Below are 21,494 nucleotides of genomic sequence, written 5' to 3'. Positions count from 1 at the left end.
CGGGTGCTGCTTGAAGCAGCAACCGCCGCAAGGTTAAAAATGCATGCTTTGCGTTTACATGCACAAAGCGGCAGCCACCGCGCGGTGCCTGCCGCTTTGTGCATGTAAATGCAGGGGGGTACCATAGGTACCCCCCATGTGCACCACCCAACCCCCGACACCCTGGGGGCCCGCAACGGGCCCCCAAACACAAAAGACCACATGCTTTTCCACTGCGGAAAAGCCTCTGTGGATAAGCATGTTTCAGCCTGCATCCTAATATGGCTGGCGGTGTCTTGCAGACACCGCCACCATTTTTGCCAGCATACACCGCGGATCAGCGGCGGACGGACTTGCCATCCGCCCCTGATCCCACCGCCATCCTAATGTGGCGGTGGGTGTTTCAAATGTCCGCGGCGGTGAATCCGCATCAACTATGGCCGGCCCGGAGGATGCGGATTCACCGCCATCCTAATCGGCCCCTGTGTTCCAATATTTATCTTTACTGCAAAGTACACATCACTTACCTGTGCCAGGCTTGCTTGGTTCTAGGAAATAAAATACCTAAAATAATATTTTTGATACAAAAATAATTGGTCTGAAGTGCAGTCCTTGAGTGTGTGAATACATTTGCTGACTTAGAATGTACAACAAATGCTTAACACTGTCCTCTGATACTGCCTTTCTGCTCGACCACACTACCACAAATAGAGAGTGAGGTGCTATCTAACTTTACCTCTGCCTACCTTTGGGGATCTACTGGACTCTGTTTACACTATAACTCACTTTGGTATATTATACACACAACAATACTTTTATAAGTATCTGCAAATTAGAGATGTATTTGTGAGATCACAGGAGGTTAAATCGGTAGCAACACAGGATATACTGACCTGTTTGCATGAGATAGCTCAGAAGCATGCAATCTGCATAGCATATCAGTATTTGTCACAGAGTAGAATGGATCCATGTCTAGATTTAGCCTCCTGATGGAGAAGGATGTTGGAAATAGACGTTCCCCCTATAGCAGTAAGTGTTGCATTTACAATATTAAAAGAGGCTGCATGCTCAGTTAATTTAAAGCTTCAGCAGTTCCGGACTATTTGCATGCTGAATTACAACCCGGGAAAAATAGTAGCAGGGGAGCACAAAATGGAAGATGTTTTAGCAACAAGAGGAACTACTAAAGATGCGGACTATATGCAGCCAATACACGTTTGCTACATGCCTATTGTTGCTGGCGTTTTGGCAGGGAATTAAATACAATTCCGCCCGACATCGAAATAGTCCCCTCAGTAGTAAGTATTCTCGATTTTCTAGGCACTGCCATTATCCCTTCCGAATTGACTAAAAAATAAATTGTATCTGGGTGTAAGTAGATCTCTGCACACATACAGAGTCCTCTGCATCAAAAAATATGAGAGGCAATGGCCTTCAGCCATAGGTTTGTGACTAGCATTTTGAACTATGAGAGTAGTAATACTGTAGTATTAACTTTACAATGTTTAAAAACTCAATTTGTATATAGGCCCCGATGCGTCACTTCACAAGTTAGCTAAACTGTGATATGATATGAAAGCATGCTTTGTTCAAACTAAAGCCTTACAGAATATTTACCGCTGATTGAAGAAACCACATAGCCAATGGAGCAATTGTACCATATTGAAGCTTGTAATTTACAGTTTACACAAAAACATGTACAACAAAATATTTTGAATGGAATACAAAGCTATGACCTACAGGTTGGGGTAAGTGCTCTTCAGCAGGTACATTTTAATCCTTTAAGAAATATTCTTTTGATCCTCACAATAAAATGCCTACAGATTACATGCAGATCTATGCAACAGGTGTATTAACCACCTTAAACTACGGGTTAGGTAACATACCCTGCGACTTGCAGGGTAAACATAGCTAGGTGCATTAAATGCCTTAAATTCGTGATCTGTCTGAAAGTGTGGTATTTTAGTGACCAGTAAATGGCAAGAACAGCACTATCATTAGTTTTTTCTTGTCTCTTTCTTTGGATAAAGTGTTTTAAAAAATAATACATAGGTACTGACAGACTCTAGGTAATTACTCCACCACTATTCATGACTCCCTCCTTAACCCTTACAGCTAGATTCATCAAAGACCCGTTTTGCGAGTCTTTAGTAGCGATTCATAAGGAATCGCTATTACAGACTCGCAAAACGGGATTCATGTAGGAATCGCAAAATAAATTGCGATTCCTACACATTCCTTATTTGCGATTAGCAATTAGCTACTCGCAAATAAGATAGCGATTTCAAGGGTGCCAGGGGTGTCCAAAGGAAACCCAGTAGCACCCCTGAAATGCAAATTTACACAGGTGTTGCGCACACACATGTCCAAAGGACATGTGTGTGTGTAACATGCAACAGGGAAAAATGCACTAAAGTGCTTTTTTCTATTTTTTTGCTATTTACCACGAAGTCAGACTTCGTGGTAAATAGCGACCAAATATTGCGAATTCGCAATTTCAAATTGGTTAATAAATTGCATTTAAGGAATCTCTAATAAAGATTCCTTAAATCCAATTCCTCGCAAATATGCGATTTCGCAAATAGCGATTTTTGCATTTGGGATGATGAATCCCAAATGCAAAAATTGCACTCGCAAAGGGCCAGATTCTCAGAATCTGGCCCTTTGCGAGCGCAATTTAGCTTGATTAATCTACCTGTTAGTCCTCACTGCCATCGGCACTTTTGCCCACTATTTGGGTTCCGTGATTTATCTTTCTATTGCCAGTACCGTGTAGATTGTTTGCTGAAGGCGTTCCCTGAAGTACAGCCAGGCCACATGTTGCACTGTAAAAAAATCACTTAACAAGAAATCTTTACTTACATGCTTTGAACTCATCCACAGTGGTGACGTTCTCATAGGAGTGATCTTAAACAAAAACATAGATATTGGAAAAATGGTACGTTAATATTTGTCGCCATTTATTTGTGAGATAAACCCACACCAAATAAAGTATGGTTGAATGTTATAAAATATATCCGAATGCAAAACATCATGCACATAAACAATTACATAGAAACAACACAATGAGAGATTTATAGTCATATGCAAAAAGTAATTCTGGAGGTGCAATAGAAGGATGTATGGCGCTCCAGACTTGTAGAGGCCAGAAACATGGTCGGTTAGAAGGTTCAGCCAGAGCCCCGGCAGCCCACACGGAATCCTGTACATGATCCTGACCTTCAAATCGCCTTAAGTCCCCCAAGAGCGGTGTTGCTACCTCCCCACATGGAGCGGGCACCTAATGGATTAAATCATTGCACCCCGGGAAGTGTGGAGGAACGAAAACGAGGAAGGCGTGAGTTGGCGAGAAGCCGCCCAAAAAGATGGATCGAGAAGACTTATCTGCGCCGTCCGTCCCGGGGCAGAGGGAGGGAAGATGAGGTGTTGCGTTGGGTCGTCTATAGCGGCCCGCAGCCAGAGAGGAGCCCACCTGGTGGTGAAGAGGGCATCAGATGGGGCGACCGCCCAATCCTGCAGAAGACTGGCTTAAAGATCTGGGCCCGCGCACATGTGAGAGGGACTGCGTGGGGCTGAATAGATCGGGTGGCCCCCTGGCCCAAGATGGGCAAAGACTGTAACCCCATGGGGGTGGTTACTGAGTGGCAGTTGAGTGGCGCTGCAATTACATGAGAGGGGCCTGAAGAAACGGCTGGCTGAGAGTGAGAGACGCGATTGGGCTTCCTGCACGATTCCTCTATGAAGCGGCCAGTGGAGGCAGTGAGACGCCTGGCCTCCTGAGGCAGATTGATCCGGACCCTTGCACAGGAGAGAGGGACTGTGTGGGCTGAGTGAGTCGGGTGAGCCCCCTCTGGCCTCAATAGGATGAAGGTGAGGGGCTGGGGTCAAGACAACAGTCCCCACCCGACTTCACCCGGTGGACACATCTGAACACACGGCGGGCCCCCTTGGGCCACATGGTTGAGATTCAGGGACATAGAGAGAAGGCCTCTCTCCACAGCAGCGTTAGGTTCAGAGAAGGGAGGAAAAGTTCCCCGGAGGTGGGGAGGACCTGTCTGGGTGAATGGACAGCCAACTCTCGAAGACAGAGGCCACGAGGCCTGAGCCCATGTAAAGGAGAAAGAGACTGGGACTTGGGCGAACCGCCCGGTTCTCCAACCTTCCCCTCGCATCCAAGTGAAGTCCTGAATATAATAAAGAGTGAGAAGAGAGATTCCTCCCTTGAATAATAAAATAAATGGCCAGTCGCCAAAATACCCAGTGGGGGGGAGCCTGAATGTTGCGATCTTTCAGGGATCCCACACTGGCTCGTCACATAGGGCTGCCGCAAATGGCTGCAGACAAATAAGTGACCCAGAGAAGGGGGGGAAAAGCTGGTGTAGCCTACCAGCTAAGTGGACACCAGTCAACTGCAGGCAAAAGAAACCACCTTACTGTTCCCTTCCTTTGCGGGACAAGACATCCTACCAGCAAAATAGAGGGATACTGAACTCAGGCACCAAAAATATTCCAGTTACGGCAACCCAATTACGGACACCTTTCGATCAAAATATCAAATACCTACCAATGGTCATCAAAAGCAAGATTAAGAGAGAGCATGGGGTGAAAAAGCAGTAGGAGATATTGGTGAAAGCCCCTACCCCATACAAATTAATGATGGCGAGAGACAAAGATCCAAAAACCTCCAAACAAGGCAAGATAGACAAATACACTAAAGTGTTGCCTTCCACCAAATAACACAGCCCTCCTCCAGGTGCTCCATGCCTCCCGAGAAGCCATTGAGGGGGAGATGGCAGCTATACACTGAGAAGTGACTTTGCTACGCCAAGATATGTGTAACATTTCAGATAGCGTGGCCCGGGCAGAGGCTCGTATCTTGAAAGCAGAAGACATGTTGCACAATTTAAAAACCGATGTCTCCAACATATGTCAGCAATGAGAGAGGTGGCATGGAGGGTGGACGATGCTGGAAAAACAATCTCCTCTACATAGGATTTCCAGAGGGAACAGAGGGCTCGATCCCTGGAGCCTTCTTGCTGGAGTGGCTCAGAGATTTCCTACCAGGCACAAGGTTTTTACTGTGTCATAATCGCACATGCCCACAGGATACCGGCTGCAAAACCACCACTCGGGACTCCCACCAGACCACTGATCTCTCGATTCTTAAACTTTCAGGACCGTAATCTGATCCTGCGGGAGTCGCAACGAATGGGTGCAATCAAAAATACAACAGAAAAATAATGATTTTCCCTGATTACTCACGAGAGGTCCACGTTTGACTCTGTAAAAAGTGAAGCTAAAGGCCTTACAACTTCAATACATGCTACACTTCCCCGGCAAACTGAAGGTCCTATTCAAGGGCAAGTCTCACTTCTTCCAGACTCCAGACAAAGCGTGGGCCTGGATTTAACAGCATCCCTTCTCAAGGTTGGTGACAGGAACTTCTAGTGCGGGACATAGAGACACCCCGAAAAGATCGGAGCCCAAGCGACAAAGGGGAAAAAGGAGACATCTTCCAATAGGACTGCGCCGGACCTGCATAGGGACACCTCTGAAGGGAAACCTGCGCACACTGGAGAAGAGGCGGATATCCGACTCGGAAGGAGACTTGACACAAGCTAAAGCTAGTAATTTAGGCTCTGCCCAATGAATCAATCCCCATTCTGAACTTTCAGACTAGGAATACCTTGCCAACACAGACAGCGATCACCCTCTCCTTGCAAAAATTAATCACCAGCAAAAACCAGACACCAAACCTGAATACCCAGAGACTCTCCATCAGCTACCTGGCAAGGCCAGTGAGGAAGGCTGAGATATGGGCTTAGCCGCAAGAAGAACAATAGTAGCCAGCTGAAAAGCCCCTCCGGACAACAATATGCTTGGTCTTACTGGGCGGAGTGACCAGTTCAAAGTTCATATCCTTGTACCTGTTTGAGTGAAATAATCGAGTCTATACGGGAAGGGGTGGGAATACAGGCCTCTCAGGCTACACCTATGCCAGGTTGTCATGTTGACAGTTCGAGGGATTGGTGTGGGAAGTGGGAGAGTGTGGGGTGTGGGGAACAAGTTTAGGGATCTAGGAATTTCAGATAGATTAGCAGTTATGTTTTTTTCTTTCATTTTCAGTCAGTAGTTGGAGACCCAGAGTCACAGTTAGAGACAAGAGAGAATAGACAGGTAAACAAGACCCCTTCCAAACTAATAGGGAGGAAGAGATTCCCACACAAAAAGGGTGAGGGAGGATACACGACGTTGACATGGAATGTCAACAGACTAGGGAATAAGGTTAAGAGAGGACTAGTCACAAGATATCTTGAGAGACACAAACCAGACATCATCTTCCTGCAGGAGACTCATTTAATGGGTACACACTGCGCCTTTTTGGGTAGGGGACAAACACCATGGTCGCACATGCGGGCTTCTCCTCTGGAGCCAGGGAAGTGGCGCTCTTAATTAAGAAAACACCTCCTTTCCATGCGACGAAGACTGGGAACAACCCCAATGGGACCTTTGTGGCTGTTCAGGGTACATGGGGGCGGCAGGAGCTGACACTCATTAGTGTTTATGCTCCACCCTGACTATAGAGCCAGACATTAGACGCTGTTGCTAAAATCTTATTAGAATCCGGCCCTTCTACACACATAATTGGTGCGGATTTTAATGACGTGTGTGACTCCTGACTAGACCGCAGCCAAATAGGTACCGGAACCCGCATACCCACCCCATTGGCTGAGTTTGCAAACTCACTGGGACTGACGAACCTTTGGAGTTGTCACCACCCAATAGCCTGCAATTATTCATACTTCTCTGGGGCACACAAAATCTTCTCCAAACTGGACTTCCTCTTTGCTCCGCGGGACAGATAAAAACTATAGAAAATGAAGAGTATGTAGCAAGAGGAATCTGCAACCACTCGCCACTTTGGTTTATGGTGGGAGGCAAGGCACATAGACAACGGGCAGAATGGAGACTGAATACGTGGGAATTGCACGACAATACACTTAAGGGAGTAATAAAAACTAAGACTGAGCTCTATTTTAGCAAAAACAATGGCTCAGTGCCCTTGGCGACAACCCTATGGGAGGCCTGCAAGGCGGTAATCCGAGGCAAGATACAGGATGTCATAGCACGCAAAAGACGGGAGGAGGTCCATCAAGTGGAGACATTGGAGAGAAAGCTCCTACAACTTGAGAAAGATGTAGACCCAGAAGTGGACAAGACCCGGAAGCTGAATCGCATTCATATGCCGGGAACTCTGGGCCCTGACCGAGAGGGGGGTACAGTCCAAAATTCATACCTCCCATCACCGACTCTACGAGTTGGTGGATAAAGCAGGTAAATTGCTGGCCTGGTTAGGCAAAAAGGAAAGAGAGGCACGATGTGTAGTCATGATACAGGAAGGGGAAGATGAGCACACCTCAGCAGACACTATAGCGGGGGCATTTGCCAGCTTCTATACAGGGCTCTACGATTCCAGGCCACTAGCAGGGGAGTCTCAGATAGTTGCCTACCTTGGTGGAATAGACATCCCTACAATGACTCAGGAAAAACGAGAAGCCCTAGATAAAGATATTCCCCTGACAGACGTACTAGATGCAATTAACAGACAAAAATTGGCGAAATTATTCAAACCAAACACTAACCTATTGGGGCCCCCACTTGTTAAACATTTATAAGGTAGTGAAAGAGGAGGGAACACTCCCCGCAAACCTCCGTAATGCAATCATAGCAGTGTTTCACAAATCAGGCAAACCACCAGCAAACAATCTCATTGCATAATGTTGAACCCAAAATACTGGCCTCCATTCTAGCGACGCGCCTTCTTTCGGTAATCACGTCTCTCATTCATCATGATAAATCTGGCTTTATGCCCAAACGCGCCAGGAGCCTCAGCCTCTGTCACTTGGCCAATTGGCTAGACACGGTGAACGACAGGCCCGTCCCACATCTATTTCTTTCCCTAGATGTGGAAATAGCCGATGATACAGTCCACTGGCCCTTCATGCATCAAGTCCTGATGAAATTTGAATTCGGACAGAGTTTTCAATATTGAGTAGACTTACTCTGTAACAGCACCAGAGCCTAATTCCGAGTCAATGGGATGCTATCAGCAGATTTTTCAATAAAAAGTGGAACCAGGCAGGATTGTCCTCTGTCCCCTTTGCTGATATAGGAGCCGCATGACTGATCAGAACTCATCCAGGGATAAGTGGCTTCCAAGATAATGAGAGCTGCCTGAGAAATGAGCAGATCTCTCTTTATGCAGATGACATAACCCTAATGAGACCCTCCCCCTAATACTGCAGACTAAGGAATAATGTGGGATACAGTATAAATTGGGACAAATTAAATCTATATCCTATGGGTGGTAGTATCGACACATGCACAATACCGGGACACCTCCACATTGCTAGGGAGGGATTTAGATACTTGGGTCTTTTCATCTGTAACAACAAAGTAGACTGCCTACATAATAACATCAAGGGGATTATCGCAAAATTCTGGAAGGATGTGGCCAGATGGCGGCGGCTCCCTCTGACATTGCTGGGTAGAGAGAGCAGCCATGTAGAAAATGACTACCCTCCCCAAGCTACTTTACATTCTACACAACACATATCAAAGAATCCCAGAGGAAATCTTCAATACAATTTACGGATGAACCCACACGCTCTTATGGGACGGGGGTCACCCAAGAGTGTTGTTACAGACGCTACTACACAACCAATGTAATGGAGGGATTGCACTGCCAGACATAGAGCCTTATTACCGAGCCGCACACCTTATCGCAATCAACAAGTTGGGACACATAGTGGAAGACCAGTCAGTCAGTCAATTTACTTTATTCGAAACTTATAATATTGGATCATAAAAGTACAGATGGATATCATTTAAGACATCAATCAATCAGTGCAGAATCGAAAATTATGTACATGTCAGCATAAAGATAATAAAACAAAGTTATAACAATCGCCATTAAAAACAATTAATAAGAACTTTTTAAAATGAATTCGCTAGTATTACACAGTCGCCTGATGTTCCATGACTGAATTAAATAATACGCCACTGAGAAGCAAATCCTAGGGTTAGGCAGGGATTATAAAAAGAGCATTGCTATACAACATTGTTTAAAGTAAAATAGTGCATCGGGGGCAGGATAAATCTTTTGCGAGGTTCCCTGTAAAATTTGCAGAAGAAAACATTTTGTAAATTTGATTGTGCAGAGGTTCCATCGCAGGGACAAAAGGGTAATTTATTTATAGAATAGATTCCTGCAGGGTGTGCCAACATACAAGGGATAAAATTCAATCGGAATCTGATTAAAAAGAATCTATGGAGTGAGTTTGTCACAGTAAATAAATATGACATTGTCCCTTCCTGAGCCTTCAGACCTTCGAGGTATAATTTGATTGATACCGTGTACAATTTATTTGCAGTCTGGCATCTGCCCTATGTTTAAGAAACAATATTTTATCTCCTGTTTTGAAATGCTCAAGCAGTTCCTAGGGATAACAAATAAGCACTCTTAACCTAAGGAGGAGAGAGTAGATTTGATATACGAAATCCATGGGATACTTTGGACATTTTCCATGGATAAACAGTCTTTAATAAGTTTTTTAGTAATGTGAATAGACTCCCTTCTCCAAATGGAGTGCCATAGGATAATTGGTGCCAAAGAAATTGTATCGGTCAGATATAGTACCTCCAATTCTGTGTGAGTAATAAGGTTGGAGCATCTTACTGGGAAGCCCACTCGTTTTTTCTAAAAGATGTCCTCTTGAGGGCAGACGGCTTGGTACAAACACATATGCCTGCCCCGCAGGTTGCTACCGACGCTGATTTAGCTGCATAGACCTTTTTTACCATGTCGATAGGTTTCGCCCCCATTTTTGTGATAAATGAGTGGAGAGCAATGATACTTTTCTCAAATGGTAACCCCCTGGTAGCGAGCATATGGGTCCATGATAGTTGCTTATCAAATGTTACGCCTAGATAACAAAAGTCACCGGTATGGGCTATTTTGTTTCCAGAAATGTAAAAGCTCGGGATCTTCCTGTCCTGAGATTAGGATGAAATTAGGATGAAAGACTTTGCCTCGTTAGTTTTAAGCCCTCATTTTTGCATGTAGGTTGCATAGATGTTTAGTAACTTTTGTAGGGCCAATCCCATGCGGGCAATTAGCACTGTGTAATCAGCATACGGGAGAATTGGGGTGCGAACGTTGTTAATTTTACTGGGACACCTGGAGTTGAATCCGACAGAGGCGCCTCTACCCCATTAGTGCTGATAGAGAAATGAAATGGGGCGAGTAAGCAACCCTGCCAGACTCCTCTATTGATTGGAAACACCCTGGTGCACTCCCCTTCTCTCTTGTATCTGACACAGACTGTGGCTGTTGAATAAAGATGCCTGATAAAATGTATGATAGCCCCATCTATGACCATTGCCTCCATTATCCTCCATAGGTATTTGTGTGCCTTGCAGTCAAACGCTGCGGACAAGTCCATAAATGGCAAGTATAACCTGCCAAATTTTGCTTGGGAACACTCAGCGATTAATAGACTATGGTTGACGCACTGATCTTGGGTACCCATTCCCTTTTTGAAACCATATTGAACTGGGATTAAAACCTTATTTTTGGCTGCCCATTCCTCTAAACGATTCAATAGAACCTTACCCATGAGTTTAGCTGTGCCGTCCAACAATATTATTGGCCTATAATGTTTGGCTTCGGATTTGTCTCCCTTCTTATAGATTGGTATTAGAATGGATTTCTTCCGTGAATCAGGTAGGCCTACTTTTAAGACTGCGTTAAAAACATTTGTCAGCACAGGACCCCACAAACCGGGCTGGTATAGGAGGCAGACAAGGGCTCACAAAGGCGAGCTAATGCCAGCCCCAAGTCGCACCCAATCCTGGATGGGACACTTCTGTGGACTAGTGGCTCAAGCTTCCTGTAGCTGGACCTAAACCAGCTACCTCGCAATCCCACACTCCCGACTGCCACCACTGACCTTTGTCTCTTCCACTCACCCTGTACCCTGTACCTCAGTGGCTTGTTGCCGGCCGGCTGCTCCTGATTCCTTGGGCGTTGATGTGATACAGTAGGTATGCCCCGCACCTGGTTCTCTGCCCTGCCCCGCTGTGTGCCTGATCGCGACAAGGGCTCACCTGCCCAGACCGGGACCAACTTCTGCTCTGGCCGCTTTGGTGGAGTTTGTTTTGGGTGTAGAGATGAGGCAGGCAAGATGTGGCGGGCACACGCCAGGAGCCCAGCAGAGATAAACATGTTCTCTAAGCAGGCCAGCGGCTCACTTTCCCTCTCCCAGACTCAGGGGGGCTGGCGCTGGTTCCAAAGGTATCTGGGTGCTGGGCTGAGTGTCTCCCCTAAATCGGCTCTTGTGTTCTTGCAGCTGCGACCCGCTGTACTGCTGAGCCACACCCACCGCTCATCACTGCGCATTACGTCCGTCAGTTGTGAAGGTTGTTTTGACTGCAGAGAAACGCCCAGTCCCCAAGAAAAGTCCAAAAAGCCTCCTGAAATGCTTCGGGAAGCGTTCATCCTGTTTTCTCTGAGCTTCTTTGCTGCTGGTTAGCTGCTCACTCCTCCATGGCTTCTCAGGGCAGTGCGCGAACACAGTGGGGCAACACCCGCAGAGTGCTCCCTCGGGATAAGTGGCTTCCGAGATGAAGAGCGCTGCCTGGGATACGAGCAGATCTCTCTTTATGCAGATGACATCCTACTTTACATAACTAACCCTAATGAGACCCTCCCCCTAATACTGCTCTGTTCAAAGAGTACGGAACCGTGCAGGATACAGTTTAAATTGGGACAAATCAAATATATATCCTGTGGGGGGTAGCATTGGCACATGCACAGTACCAGTAGCCAACTTTCAGATTTAGATTCTTGGGTCTTTTCATCTCTTCCAACAATGTAGACTTCCTACATAATAACATCAAGGTGATTATAGTAGAATATCGGGAGAATGTGGCCAGATGGCGGCGGTTTCCTCTCACATTGCTGGGTAGAGCAGCCATGTATAAAATGGCACATTCACAATCCTGAGACACCTCCACATTGCTAGGGAGGGATTTAGATACTTGGGTCTTTTCATCTCTAACAACATAGTATACTGCCTACATAATAACATCAAGGGGATTATCGCAGAATTCCGGGAGGAATTGGCCAGGTGGCGGCAGCTCCCTCTGACATTGCTGGGTAGAGAGAGCAGCCATATATAAAATGACCACCCTCCCCAAGCTACTTTAGATTCTACACAACACATATCAAAGAATCGAAAGGGAAATCTTCAATACAATTAATGACATACTACGCACGCTCTTATGGGACGAGGGTCACCCGAAAGTGTTGTTACAGACGCTACTATGCAACTAATATAATGGAGGGATTGCTCTGCCAGACATAAAGCCTTATTACCGAGCCGCACACCTTATCGCAATAAACAAGTGGGGACTCATAGTGGGAGACCACCTGACCTATTCTCTGGAAAGACACCAGTTTCAGAAATGCAGCCATGTACATTTCATTTATGGGGACTCAGGGACCCAGGGACTGTGACCCGCCACACTGAGATCGATAGTAAGCATGGGTGGAATTTGCGAATTCGCGATACGCAAATTTGTGCGAATTCGTAATCGCGATTCGCAAAAATCCACCAAATTTTGCGAGCTTGCAAATTTTTTTTTGCGAGATTTGTTTTACCAGGTCGGGGAAGAGAACTTGCGTATGCGGTCGCAACGGTCGCGAACATGTTGTTTCCACTTAACCAGCCTGCTCGCGATGCCTTTTTCCTGCTTCAGGTTGCAATGACGCGTTCGCAATTTCCTATTTTGGGTCGCAATGACGTGTTCGCGATCGCGGAGTCGCTCGGCCAGCTACCAAAATCTCGCAGCACACACGAACATGGAGGAAAACTCATCAGCAAACGCAGAATCATGGTAAGTCAATGCCGTGCGCGCAAGATTGTATTTTTGAAGCGCGAACAAGGAAAATAAATCCTCCAACTTGCAAATTGCGGATTTTTGGGCAATTTCGCGCTATTTGCAGATCGTGAAATTGCCAAAAATTTGCAAATTCAACGAATTTTCCGCCCATACTTAATCGACAGGGGCGGAGAGACAAATGCAGTGGGACAAAAAACTGACAAGGGCTACCCCACTTTGGGAGGGTAAGAGACTGCCCAAAGTATCTGGACTGCGGGGCTTTAAGAAATGGGATATGGTGAGTATCTCTACTGTGGGTGACATTTTAAAAAACTGTGATTTGATCCCCTTCTCGGTATTTCAAGCCGAATATCAGCTTGCAAATATACAAAAATACAAATACTTGCAACTGCAACATGCCTATAGAGCAGGAAAAATAGGCGCTACAGACATCCCAGAATATATGCAACTCGAGGGTAGGTTGTTGCAGGGAGAAATACCTTCTAAGGCAGTTTCTTGGAAGTACAAAACTCGGATCTATAACATTCCAGACACATTGAAATCCCTGCCATTGAAATGGGAAGACAATAGAGACCCACTAGAAGTCATTGATTGGGAGGGGGCCTTTATGCATACAAGAGAAGTGGCAATTAAGCTACGATTAGGATTTATAAGTTACAAAGTCCTCCGTAGGGTATTATTTTTAGAGGGCCCAGCTACACGCCATGGAGAAAGTGGAGTCCCCCACTTGTCTACGCTGCAGCACTTAACAGGGTACCTATATACATACATTGTGGAAATGGCAACATATCCAACGGTACTGGGGCCGGATATTACAGGAAATGAACGGTATACTAAAGGTACAGGTCGCCATGGATTCCAAATACATATTGCTGGGAATCGCCATGGAAGTTGACCTTCCTAGTCACAAACTTTTACTATATAATCTAGGACTGATAGTTGCAGAAAGGGACATTGCCAAGCACTGGGGTGCATCCGGTGTGCCAACACTGATGGAATGGAGAGCTAGGATGGACTTGTATATGGAAGCGGAGAAGATTACATACACTGCCAGAGGCTGCCCCAAAAAGTTCACTAAGATATGGGCCCCTTGGCTGAGCTAATATGTCTTAGAAATAGAAGAGGCAGGAGTCAATAACACACACCCACCGACCCACACAAGAACAGAGTACAATCGGTAACTCCTAGTGCTCTACATTCCCCAGCCTGCAGGAGGACACTGCTGCCAGATATGGGAAGGAGAAGGAGAAGTGTATTATGGAATACATTCGTATATCTCTGTTTCCTTGAAACAATTTCCGAATGTATTAATGCTGAATAGAATGTGTACAATGATTCTCTTACTAATGTAATAACTGACGCTTTTTATTTTACGTTTTCTTTTTGTGTTTGTTAAAAATGAAAATATATATTTTTTAAATAATTTTTAAAGATTGTCAGCCAGGGAGTGAGGGGTGGATAAGTGTAAGGCCTTTTGTATGATATAAGCCACCTGGTTTCAATGGACAACCAGAGGAGAGTAACAAGCATAGGTGAGATGTAGTCATTCCTTTTGGCCCCATAGACTAAGCGTGCTGCTAAATGAAGAACGGATTTCAGGGGGGTGACAGGGGTCTTGGAAAACCAGTCAAGAGAGAATTGCAATAGTTGATTAAGAAGAGCACGAATGATTGAATGAGATTCCAGGTCTTGCTCTTCTAGAATGTAGCCGCAGATTACCCAGACAACACGCAGTTGATCACATGTATTTCTGGCGATTGGTGCTGATTTGCGATTGTATGATGAACCTTTTATCTAGATGGCTCCTAGGGATTTGGCAGTGTGAATGATGGTGGGTTTGCTGTTAAGGGTACTGAGTGAGCCTATCCAAGATTGTACCTGGAAGGGGTAATTTAGATGAGGAAGTATTCAGTTTTGACAGAGTTCAGTTTTAAATTATGAGAAGTCATCCAGTCTTGTATGGAGTTGAGATTAATGGTGAAATCTGAGATGTCATTTGGAGAGAAAACCTTTAAGTAGAGATGTTTTAAGGCATGGGCAAAGCGGGTGTTGGTACAGGGCACCCGAATTTCAGGGGGCCCTCTGACAGAGCTGGGTGTGTTCTGCAGATATCTCTGCCCTGATAACCTTAAATACATATTAAAAATAGATTGTTTTAAATACTGTTTTCCTTTCATTACAATTTAATACAGGTAATGTGTTGGTGTCTATTATAAAAACAAAAAACACAGTTGATGGACAGAATGCAGAACAATGTCATACCTTCACCCCAGTACAAAGATCTGGGCCTAAATCCATCGTTTTTTTGCACTCCACACCACCCTAGGTCAGACAATGGCTATATGCAAATCAGCCTTGACCCTGTGCCTCATGGGAACAGTCCTGCCCGAACTACCAAGCCATGTCTTTCCTAGACCGGAATCAAGCATCCAAGGACCGGTTTCTGGCTATCAGCCTTCTTCAGCCTGGATAGCTTGACTCGAGTGATGTGGAGAGCCTGGGACTCACGTCTGAGCATACCCAACCCACTCGGGTGAAAATTGCAAAAAACACAGTTGATGGACAGAATGCAGAACAATGTCTTACATTCACCCCAGTACAAAGATCTGGGCCTAAATCCATCGTTTTTTTGCACTCCACACCACCCTAGGTCAGACAATACACATAAAAATCTGGCATGGATCCGGCCCTCCAGGACCGGTTTGGAGACCCCTGCTCTAGAATGTAGTCGCAGATTACCCAGAAAACACGCAGTTGATCACATGTATTTCTGGCGATTGGTGCTGATTTGCGATTGTATGATGAACCTTTTATCTAGATGACTCCTAGGGATTTGGCAGTGTGAATGATGGTGGGTTTGCTGTTAAGGGTACTGAGTGAGCCTATCCAAGATTGTACCTGGAAGGGGTAATTTAGATGAGGAAGTATTCAGTTTTGACAGAGTTCAGTTTTAAATTATGAGAAGTCATCCAGTCTTGTATGGAGTTGAGATTAATGGTGAAATCCGAGATGTCATTTGGAGAGAAAACCTTTAAGTAGAGATGTTTTAAGGCATGGGCAAAGCGGGTGTTGGTACAGGGCACCCGAATTTCAGGGGGCACTCTGACAGAGCTGGGTGTGTTCTGCAGATATTCCTGCCCTGATAACCTTAAATAATTCTTAAAAAGAGATTGTTTTAAATACTGTTTTCTTTTCATTACAATTTAATACAGGTAATGTGTTGGTGTCTATTACAGACATTTTGCAGGAAAATGTTGTGTTCATGTTTTTAAACACCATGCGATATCCACAAAAAACTTTCTTTTAGATCAAAACAGGACCTCACACATGAGAAATGGAGAGGGTTCCAGAGATTATTTGTAATATGAGTAAGCTGCAGGTGTATTGCAATATTGCAAACGTATGTCACTATCGTTGATTATTAAATGAAAGCAGATTTAAAATTTGAATTAGTGTGGTATGCACTGTCAGTGGCCTGGTCAAAGAAGGCATGATAGAGCTGAACCTAGATGATCAATTCAAAGCTGTTCTAAACACCGGTCTTCACAGTTCTGAAGATGCCCCTTCCTTTAAGTACAGTTGGAGTTTGTCTGCAAATTTATGATAAAAGATCCCTGTCTTTCTTAGTAGGGCTCCAAGGGGCTTGACATATAGCTTCAATAAGGTTGGAGAAAGGTTGGAACCCTGAGGGGCCCCTTGATCTACAGTCATCGGAGCGGAGTAGCAATCATTAATTATGATTCTCTGCAACCTATCCATGAGAAATGAGTCAAACCATTTAAGGACCACGTCATCAATGCCCATTCAATTTCAGAATGTTTCAAGAAGCGTAAGGAGGTTTATGGCGTTGGATGCTAATGAGCGGTCGAGAAGAATCAGGAGGCAAGAACCGCCCGAATCTAGGACTCAAAGAGGATCTTTGATCACATGTAGCTGTGGTGTTTGGTGCTACAGCCCTGATTGAAAGCGGATTGGTATTTATCAAGGTGACTGTTGTCTTTGATGTGTTGGTTGATTTGCTCCACCACATGTCTTTAGATGATTTTTGCAAGCAAAGGCAGGTTGGAGATAGGGCAAACATTGTTGCAGTCATAAATATCCGCTGAGCATTTTTTTAGAAGTGGGGTGACATCCAGTTTTGAGGCAGCTGTGAAAACATCATTGGCAGAGAGATAGATTCATCAATTTTGTCCAGTAGAGGAACGTGTGTGTGAGTGTGTGAGTGTGTGTGTGTGGGTGCCTGTGTGTGTGTGTGTGTGTGTTGTTTGTGTGCGTGTGTGTGCGTGTGTGCGTGTGTGTATCTCACACACTTTTTTCCTGTTTTCTCACTATTTTTGCACTACGACATCAGTCCCCCCTTTGTAACATCGTCCCAGTTGAGGAACAAAACCACGTTAATCTATCTGATCATGGGATGGTTTTTAAAATCATAGCCCCCCATGAGAAAGATAATAGATAACACCATCAGTGGTCTTAGAAAAGGAACCCAAATGATGAAGGGCGGTTCCGTGTGGTGACTGATGGGCATCCTTATATGATCACTTGTTGGGTTCAATGTAAGGGTGACCTTTGTCTTTATAGTTTATACATGGCATGGTATTGGAGTCCTTTGTAGTCGCTCATCTGGCATTCTTGTTTTTGTTATTCCAGACCCTCTGACACTTCTTGTTTCGCAGTACTGTTGAGGCTGTATCAGAGTGTGGTCTTTAAATCCCCTTTGACCCTCCTTACATGTTTATTGTTGTTACAGGGTGCAGAACAACATAAAGTGCAGTGTACTTTGCTTTGTAACACAGTTATTGGGACAGTTCGTAAAATTAGTGAACCAAGTTCCCTGGGTCGGGTAAGCAAAAAAGTTGTGTAAAATATTAAAACACAACCTGGTAAGATGAAATCTATATCTCTCATTTTGAATAAGAGACAAATAAAACTCCAGACCTGCTGAGCATGTACTTGATACGTAATTTATAGCTGTATTTCGTTGATAAAAATCCCTCAGGTGTCTCTTTTCTCGCCATTTATAAAAGAGTACTTTAACCTATGCTTTAGAGCCACTCTTGATACTTTCGGGGTTTGTAAACAATTCCGAGATTCCCAAAGAGCAAAAGACAGATTTGACATACTTCAGCCTAGAAACTGACAGCGTGTTATCCAGGCGGAGGCAGTCTCGAATCACCTCCCTAGTTAGGCTAGCTTAAGGTGTCTCCCAAAGCTTTAGCTAAAGGAGCATAGGCGTGAGCTTCATTCAATCCTCCACAAAATTAACACCAAGCTCTAAGTGGCAGACAAAAGTAGGCTAGGATTGTGTAGCAGCCAAAAGTCCACGCAAACATTTATTATTGTCATGGAATATTATCAATTTTACTTTTGAGTCGAGGAACTGTATAAACTTCTGCTTTCATGCATAGGTTATCAAATTTGATAGATATGGAGATAGAGGGCTGTTGACAGTTTGAGCTAATTGAACGAGTTGTGTAAGACGGCTCTTAGCTAAGTTTAGGAGGGATACAAAGTAATTTGATTTCTCACAGAACATATGTTTTTCATATAGTCTTCTAGCATGTAAGAATTGTGGTGGAGATTGACTGTCTTCATTTCTTCTCCAGTATTCTTAGGCTTTCCTTTCTTCATTTAAGACCTTGTAGATCCAGGGAGTTGAGGATTTAGGTTTTCTTCTTTTTACTTTGGAGCAGAGCTAGCCCCTCAAGCAGATCTGAAGGACAGTTGAAACAGTAAGTAGTCGAAACATGGACCTCTGTGAAGGCATTGCTGTCCGATGGAGACTTTTGTGCAGTGTTGCTACGTATGCTGATGTCAATGTTCTTGGTGTCGCAAAACCAGGTATTCGCTCTTTTTAGTTGGCCCATAGTCATGGAGAAAGAAAGTTGCAAAGAGAAAGGAAAGTGATCGACTAGTTAATGGTGTGGGTTCATTCACTAGAGGAGGTCCACTTTGGAGGTTATTAAGTTGAGTATTGAACCGTTTGTATGTGTTGGTTTTAGGCAGTGTTGTATAAGATTGCTTCCAGAAAGAAAGGAGGCGAACTGGCTGACTGCAGAATCTTCTGTGATGCCCCAGTGAAGATAACAGTCTTCCAAAAATATGGAATGTGAAAAAAGAGTTGTTGTGTATCTCCCTGCATCGTAAGGAGTTTGAAAAAGGCTGTGATGCCTCCCAGACTCTCCCTACATGGCCGTTCCTGATGATAGAAGTAAAAGATGAAATATGTTGTGTGATGTGTCATTGAACCAGATCAGCTGGTCAAGACAGTAGTGTTTGATAGTGTCAAATATTTCCAGCGTGTGCTTTATTGCTGATCTACAGTTTTGGGGTATGAAGTAAGGCTGATGTGACTGATTTGGTGAGAGGGTGGGAAGCGAGTTAGTTATAGAAGTAATGTACCTGTGGGTGGGTGTCTGCTTTGGCTGATTTATTAGAATAATCAGTATTCTTTATTGTTTAAGGTTGACAATATCAGCATGGAAGGGAGAGGGAGGGAGTCTCGTGGGGGCAGGGCATGCAGCTACTCTTGGTGTTGAGCACCAACAAAAGTGTGCCCTCAGCTGGGAGGGCAGAGAGTCTAAGAGAGCAGACAGTCTAGAGCTTAGTTGCAATATAGTAACATCAATATGGGTGTATTTCGAGTTAAGGAAATATAGTTTATGTTCTGGGGATGCAGGACTATGGAGTGAGACTTGTTATGCTGTTCATTTATAACTTTAGTCATTCAAGGATGATTCACGTAGATAGTCTTTGAGTGTTGAGCACCGTTGTGGACTGGTGTCACGCTGGAAGATGCTGATCCAGCGTTCATAATAGGTGGTTAGTTCAACTAGTTAGCATATTGAGATTGGTGTAAGGTTTTCATTGGCAAGGTGGAACTGTGAGTAATGTGCAGGCTGTGTGATGTTGCGTTAGTAGTTGGGAGTTGGTTTAACCAATTGGTGATTTAGGATTGTTTCAAGGTTGTCATTGGTGAGGTGGTGTTATTTTGCTGTGGTTGCAACTTTGGCTGTCTTTCCTTGGTGGTTAGACACCCACTTAAACTCAAACCCGGTTCCCAAAGGTGAGTCGCTCTAGCCGTTGTGCCACATCCTCTCCACTGTCTATTGCTTTACGAGGGAGGCTGAAGGGCGGTTTCTGTGAAAAGGTCTGTAAATAATATTTTTATTTTGTTCAACTACCAGCTCTTTGCTATTCCTGAACAGCAAAATGTAAACAAATAGCGGGTATTTTTTCCTGCCCCATCCCCCAATCATTATCTTCCTGCTTGCCCCTCTCACGCCCTGTGACTGACACGCAGTCTGAACAACGGATTCATCTAAAGACGGAGATTCAACCTTTGTTTCTCTCTCTGTTGTTACTCCATAAGCCTCTCAGCTTATTCTCTGAAAATTTATCTTAAACAATCCAGGAAGCAAGAGTGAAATTAACGGGCATGATTCAAATGAGGTATGGGTGAGTGTCTAAATATTGTGCAAAGTAACTTTTTTTCTTTTTTTTTTAAAGTGCTTTGAGTGTGACTTATAAACAATATTTGGCAATGGTTTTGCTGAAGCATATTTAGTTCATATATCAACCTTCCTCTGGGACTACGAGGCGTCTCACATGTATACTATCTTTTTTTTTAAAACTACGTTACATAGATTATTGCATTTCTCCTTAAACAGCTGTAAATATATGTCCTCCAGGACAACTCTGATATTTATCCAATCATTAGTCTATGCAGTTATCTGATTGGTCGAATGTTTCCCGGTAGGATATACAGCGACAGGCACAGCTGCAGCTGATGCAATTTACTGCAGCTTGATGCTCAGCGGAGGTCGGTGCTGAACTTGGGATTTGGGGCTCAGCAGCATGTGAGCTTTGTAACTGGGATAGCGGGGTCAATGGTGTTATGATACATTTGTGGTGACCTTGTTCCCATGTGAGCACACGCTAGACAACCCCTTAGAAGGGTGACCTTTGAATTTCTAACGCCATAGCTACCAAATCGTATTCCGCTATTTATATTGCGCAAGCTACCTACACTTAAATCGGATGCTTAAAAGCGGTCGTGCTGCACTGTGTAAGGGTGCATGTTTGAAGCAGTGATTTAAATGCAAATACTGAAATGCTGCTACTCACTATACAGTGTGCTTGTTTGCAAAACAGTGCCTGTACTTCAAATGTATTGCAGCATAGCTCAGAGGCAATGTTCTCTTCCATTCTGATCAAGGAAGTGTGAGTACTCCCTGACATTGTTTGCCTATTTGGAGCACTGGTTTGGAAGTTGTAAGAACTACACATGTACGTGTTGTGATAAGGTCCTTTTATTGGGATGATCCTTATCTCTGACATGACACATAATAGAAGTATTTCTTTTCAATCCTGGGTGAGGAGTGTTTCCATGTTGTGTTTGTCAGATATAACGCACCTACAATATGTATGTGCTTCAAGTCAGCTCCAGATGAAGTTCCAGTTTTTTGGTGATGAAAGTCACGTGATTTGGATAGAGCGCTCACAAAACATGGGTACCTGATGGAAGGTAACTCTTTAGCACTCCAATT

At 44.4% G+C, this 21,494-nt stretch overlaps 1 protein-coding gene across 4 annotated transcripts in view; it reads right to left on the bottom strand.

The window, feature by feature from the left end:
- The window catches only part of LOC147705943 (uncharacterized), a 433,145-nt gene that overhangs the window by 47,968 nt on the left and 363,683 nt on the right, over window positions 1-21,494 (bottom strand). For all 4 annotated transcript variants that reach the window (XM_086929001.1, XM_086929002.1, XM_086929003.1 and 1 more), the window contains one exon: window positions 2,842-2,886. In XM_086929001.1, coding sequence (XP_086785127.1) covers window positions 2,842-2,886 — 45 coding nt within the window. The remainder of the gene's footprint in view (window positions 1-2,841; window positions 2,887-21,494) is intronic.

The sequence above is a fragment of the Lissotriton vulgaris genome, chromosome 7, assembly GCF_964263255.1.
Source record: "Lissotriton vulgaris chromosome 7, aLisVul1.2, whole genome shotgun sequence".
Taxonomy (NCBI): domain Eukaryota; kingdom Metazoa; phylum Chordata; class Amphibia; order Caudata; family Salamandridae; genus Lissotriton; species Lissotriton vulgaris.
The sequence above is the reverse complement of the archived record's forward strand: the minus strand, read 5'-3'. Positions and strand labels throughout refer to the sequence as shown.